Below are 5,271 nucleotides of genomic sequence, written 5' to 3' on the forward strand. Positions count from 1 at the left end.
TTTGGAATAATTATCCTATATATTAATTTAATTTTGTTTCCTATAAAATTAAATATATATATATTTATTTAAACAATTATATATAAAGAAATTTACCATTCGCTAAAGTAAGAGGTTCGCCCATTGTAACCATACCTGGAAATAAATACAAAAATTTAAAGAATGTCGTATATAATGATTACATTTTTCTATTAAAAAGATATATTGTATATATTTATACAACCTACAAAAATAATACTTTCTTTGATTTTGATCGTGACGCAGTCACAAATTGTCATAAAAAACTTCAACAATTTGATCTATCGACCAACAACTGACAACCGAGAACTTACAGAAGCTTGAAAGGTATTTAAATACATTTTCAAAACTATCTAGTAACTTCATAAAAAATGAAATAATTCCCTAGATGTTAAATAATGAATTTTTGTATTTAATAAATCTTGTGACTTTCTTACATTTTATTTAAATAATTAAATTAATAGATAATTCATTGAAATTCACTATATATGACTAATTTCATTTAAATAAATTTTAAAAATTTAGTAACTTCCTTGGTCATTACTTTGTACTAAGATTAATACGTTACATAAATAAAAAAATCTTTGTGATAAATTTATAACTTTATATGAATTAAAATACCAATATAATAATATTTGATTAAAAAATTGAAACAAAATTTTGTAGTAATATATATTACAATATTTAACAATAATTTATAATATACTACGTCATATAAGTTATTTATATATACATATATATTTTTAATTTGTATCAATAGTAAAGAGTAATAACTTTTTAATATTAATTTTACATATAAAAATAATATAATAAATAAAAATAAAACAGAAAATAGAAATAAGATTTGGAAATCTAATTAATTCATTTGTTTTTATTTATTAAAACAATCGTTATAACAAAACAACGAAAATAATATTTAATACTACTGAATAAAAGTACATTATAATGTTGAAATAAAAGACAATATTGAACGAATAGAAAAGAACGATGTTGCTGCTATCTATATTAGGTAATTTAAAGTAAAACGTTCTGCGTTCGCGCCAAATTTGTTGATCGAAGTAAACAGAATTAGTAAGTAATTATATTTTGTGACGTAATGTTACATAATTGTTATGTATTATATTTACATTTGAAATGTATTAATTTGTAATGAAATATGAGTAATTAATTATATTTCAAAAAACTAATTTTTAAGAAAGTATCATCATATTTGTAATTTGATAATTTTATACAAAATATCGACATAGTAGATATAAAACTGTAGTCATTGAAAACTAATAAAGGAAACACTAAACAAAGTTATAAAATTATAATAAGGAATTAGGAGTTCAAAGTGATAGTTACATAGATCATAATGAAATTAATATGCCATATGATTTTAAAAAATTAAAGGCTATCAATAAATCAAAAGATTGTACAGAAGAAGATAAAAATAAATTAATTAAAATGAAAAATTACTTTGAGAGTGATGCTGGGAATGTATTTGATAAAGCTATGGAAAAAGAGGATAGGAAGACTGCTAAAAGATATGATATACTTAAAAACAATATCTATAACAGATTATCCCAAATGATAGATGGTGATTCAGAAGAAGAAAATGTATTTACTTTTAAATCCAATAAAAAGATATCTGTTTATAATAACTCTCAAAATGAATGGTCCAATGTTGAGCATGATAAGAAATTGAAATATTTAAATAATAAAAATATTGTAAAATTTTTTGACAGTGATTTTAGCGATAGTTCTAATATTATTAATGACAGTGATATTGAAGAAACAATTTTAAATGAAAAAAAAGTTGTAAATACTGTAAGTAGTAACTGTAAGATATGCAGAATTTAATTATTAATTAATTATACAATTCTATATTTTATAGATGGTAAAGAAAACTAAAATTTCAATAAATTTAGAACCAGATGAGGAATCATCAAATTGTATAAAATATGGCAGATCAACAAAAGAACATGAAGAAAAAAATTCTAAATCTAAAGTAAGGGAATAAAGTAAGTTATTAAATAGTTTAACTGATGAAATTATTTAAAAAATTTTAGTATAGTACAATAATATCTTCATATAAACATAAAGTATTTGTGTTTAATAAACATAATATTGTATTAAAGATTTTATTATTAAGAGCTCCTGAAGAAGTTACGAAGCAGATACAAACTGAAACTCAATGTTTAGCACGAGAGACAAAGATTCCATATCATAAACCAAAGCAGTGGACTTTTAAGCAAAAATTTTTAAACAGGAAGAAGATAATAACACCTAAATTAAAAATGTCTTCTGCTAGTGTTAAGTAAGTCCTTTATTCGTTTTACCATATTAATGTTGAATATTTTTATATTTTAATAAAATATTGCAATTTATTTATCAATCAGTGAAGTCTTAAAATCAAACCAGAAAGAGACAGAAATATTTTATAAGTCTTTTAATTTACGAGAAAAGACTAGAGAAAATAACAAAGAAGAACAAAGGTGTATAAACATAGAATGTAAGCTTAAGAAGGATAATGTTTCAAGAAAATTATTCGTTGGTAATCAATTGTCTATCACAGAAGATAATGAGGTAAAGAATAGTTCAAGCATGATGAAAGGAATGAATGAAAGTTTAACTGAAGCAAAAGAAATCGAATATAATGAGACAATAGTAAATGACAAGAAAATAAAAAGCAATGCAACTAATTCAGTGATAAAAATACATATTGAATCTAATAATATAGAGGGTAAGAATTTAGAGTCTATATTAAAATCAACAGAAACAAATGGAAAGATAGATGATTTATTACAAAAAGATATTAGTGAAAATGAAAATAAGGGAAAAAACGTATACAATGATACATGTACTTCAGAAATTAACTTTACTTCAAAAATTAATAATGATTATGCAAAAATTGTAAAAAAATCTTTGGGAATAACTATGGATGAATTTGATGAATATAATGAATATGGTTTACCACCGCCAAAATTCGATGAATCTCCCGATATTGATAAGGAAAAAGTTTTATTGAACATAAAAAGTTTTAAATCTAAATTAAAAGGCATTTCAGGTATAGTAATTAATTATATTATAATGGTATTAAACGTAATAAGAAGGGAATAAATGATATGTTAAATTAATTTATAGGTAAACATTCTAAAATCAATGGTTGTACTGATGATACATCTAATGCTACAATAAAAGAAGCAAAGGAATTTCCAAAGGGATTATCAATCGTTAAAGAAACATTTCCATATAGATTACCACATATAGTGAACAAAAATTCTAAATTTAAGAAATGTAGAACAAAATTGTTTTTACTGCGCTTGAAAGAGGAATTGAAACATAAGATGGTTTTGAAATGCAGTGAAGAATGGAAAGAAAGAGAACAGGAAATGGAAGAACAAGAAATAGAGTGGAATGAATCCATAATTGAAGATAATAATTTGAGTGAACCATATTCTTCAAGTATAGAATCTTATAAAAGCAAAGAGAATGTATTAGAAGAGGATAATACATATTCAAAAAAACCAAAAAGGAAAAAGAAAAAGAATATTTTTATAAAAACTAAAACTAAAATCAGTAAAGATGAAATAAATGATAGTGATGAGATTGAAGATGATGAAGATGAAAATGAAGATAAAAATGATGTACAGGAAAGTTCAGAAGAAGATGATATATTTGATAAAAGTATTATAGAAAATAAATTAAGTGACAATGAAATCAGTATTCCTACTTCTCAAGTGCATACAAAATATGACTTAAACCATCAATTGGACAAAACACCACAAACTAAAAGTCACACTTTTGATCTTATTTCACCCATAACTCAATTGACTATATTAAACACACACATTAAAAAAAAAGAAGAATCAATAATAGAAGAAAAACAGTTGGTTATTAATAAAGATGATTCTATTTTGATGGAAGATATACAAACTCCAAAGTTATCTCAACAAATGAGAGATTTTAAAACACAGCCATCAAAAAAGTTGTTTGTTAATTACAGTGATGTAGTGGATAAAGAATTCATGGAAATATCTTCTAATAAATTTCTGAAAGATAATCATCCCTTTAATTTTTCGAAGGAACCTAATGTAAGCGAATTATTCGAATTGTGTTCAGGAACATTTAATTCTCAAACAAATAACGGTAAAGTGTTACTTGACATAGTTGAGACAGATGAGATATTTCAGAATATACAAGATTCTGATGGAAAAATTTCTCTATCTACTAAAACAGATAAAAAATATAAGCAGCAGTCAAAAAACGAAATTGCAACATGGAATAAGTTACGAGTTTTATTTCCGGACGGCGAAAATTCATTTAAAAAAGAAATTAATAAGCGATCAAAAAAAAGAGTTAAGAAGTTAAATTTACCCATTGTTGAAAAAAAAAATACATCTGTAATGAGCAGCAGTATCAAGTATGGAGAAGATGACGATGAAACATTTATAGATTATGATTCAGAAGAATATGAAGTAGCTATTCCAAAAAAAAATACAAAACAATATGTACCTAGATGTTTAAAACAAGAAGTTACACTTAGCAAACATTACTGTAATGTTTCTATACATGAGAATGATTTGGATAAAGTAGAATTCAAAGGAGGAAATGATAATGAAGTTAACGAAGCACAAATAAAAAATCAATTACAAACTCTTCATATGAAACAATTACTTAATGTAGGTAAAAAAAGGTAAAAATCTTCTAAGAGTTGGTATTAGAAAATGGAGATTTATTTAATGAGGACAATGGAGAAAATTTAAATTGAAAAATATTTTTATATTATATTAAAGATTTTTATATTTTTGAATTTTTTTTTGTTCCTTTTTTTGCTTTTATGCATTAATTTACATATATTAATTATCATGATCATCAACTGTTTATACTTTTTTTTAGATAATATGATAATTCTCATTTACTAGAAGATAAAAATAATTGGGTAGATTTATCTAGTGATGAAAACAAAACAAATTGACAAAATGAAATATGAAAAAAAAATGGTAATTAAAAAATGCTAACTATTTTCAGAAAAATATAAATGAAATTAAAAACGATTTAAATAGTAGTCAAATAGTAAAAGCAGACTTAAAAATTTTAAAGAAACAATGATTTAATAGATCTCCCTCAAAAAATATATTGGTAGAAACACTTGATTCCAAAGTAGAATTGAAAGCCTCATAGTATCATGGAAATACCAAATACTTTAGAATTGGATAGAAAATTACATAAAGGATAAAACAATATACAATACAATATAAGTTGTTTGAA

The 5,271-nt window shown here is 23.3% G+C and overlaps 2 protein-coding genes across 4 annotated transcripts in view; one reads left to right on the forward strand and one right to left on the reverse strand.

Moving 5' to 3' along the window:
- The window catches only part of veli (L27 and PDZ_signaling domain-containing protein veli), a 3,620-nt gene extending 3,288 nt beyond the window's left edge, over positions 1–332 (reverse strand). The window contains exons 1-2 of one of the 3 annotated variants that reach the window (XM_017912117.1): positions 224–332; positions 97–135 (exon numbers count right to left, since the gene is read on the reverse strand). In XM_017912117.1, the coding sequence (XP_017767606.1) occupies positions 97–135; positions 224–278 (94 nt within the window). In that variant the 5' untranslated portion in view covers positions 279–332. The remainder of the gene's footprint in view (positions 1–96; positions 136–223) is intronic. The other 2 variants (XM_017912119.1, XM_017912118.1) reach the window with 2 other exon arrangements.
- A 1,051-nt stretch (positions 333–1,383) lies between these two features.
- On the forward strand, positions 1,384–4,978 carry LOC108556114 (glutamic acid-rich protein). The gene is made up of 6 exons (XM_017912071.1): positions 1,384–1,827; positions 1,895–2,008; positions 2,139–2,317; positions 2,400–3,067; positions 3,145–4,686; positions 4,926–4,978. Exons 1-6 carry the CDS (start codon positions 1,384–1,386, stop codon positions 4,976–4,978), a joined length of 3,000 nt encoding a protein of 999 aa, XP_017767560.1.
- The last annotated feature ends 293 nt before the right edge of the window (positions 4,979–5,271 follow it).

The sequence above is a fragment of the Eufriesea mexicana genome, unplaced genomic scaffold, assembly GCF_001483705.2.
Source record: "Eufriesea mexicana isolate 0111107269 unplaced genomic scaffold, ASM148370v2 scaffold325, whole genome shotgun sequence".
Taxonomy (NCBI): Eukaryota; Metazoa; Arthropoda; class Insecta; order Hymenoptera; family Apidae; genus Eufriesea; species Eufriesea mexicana.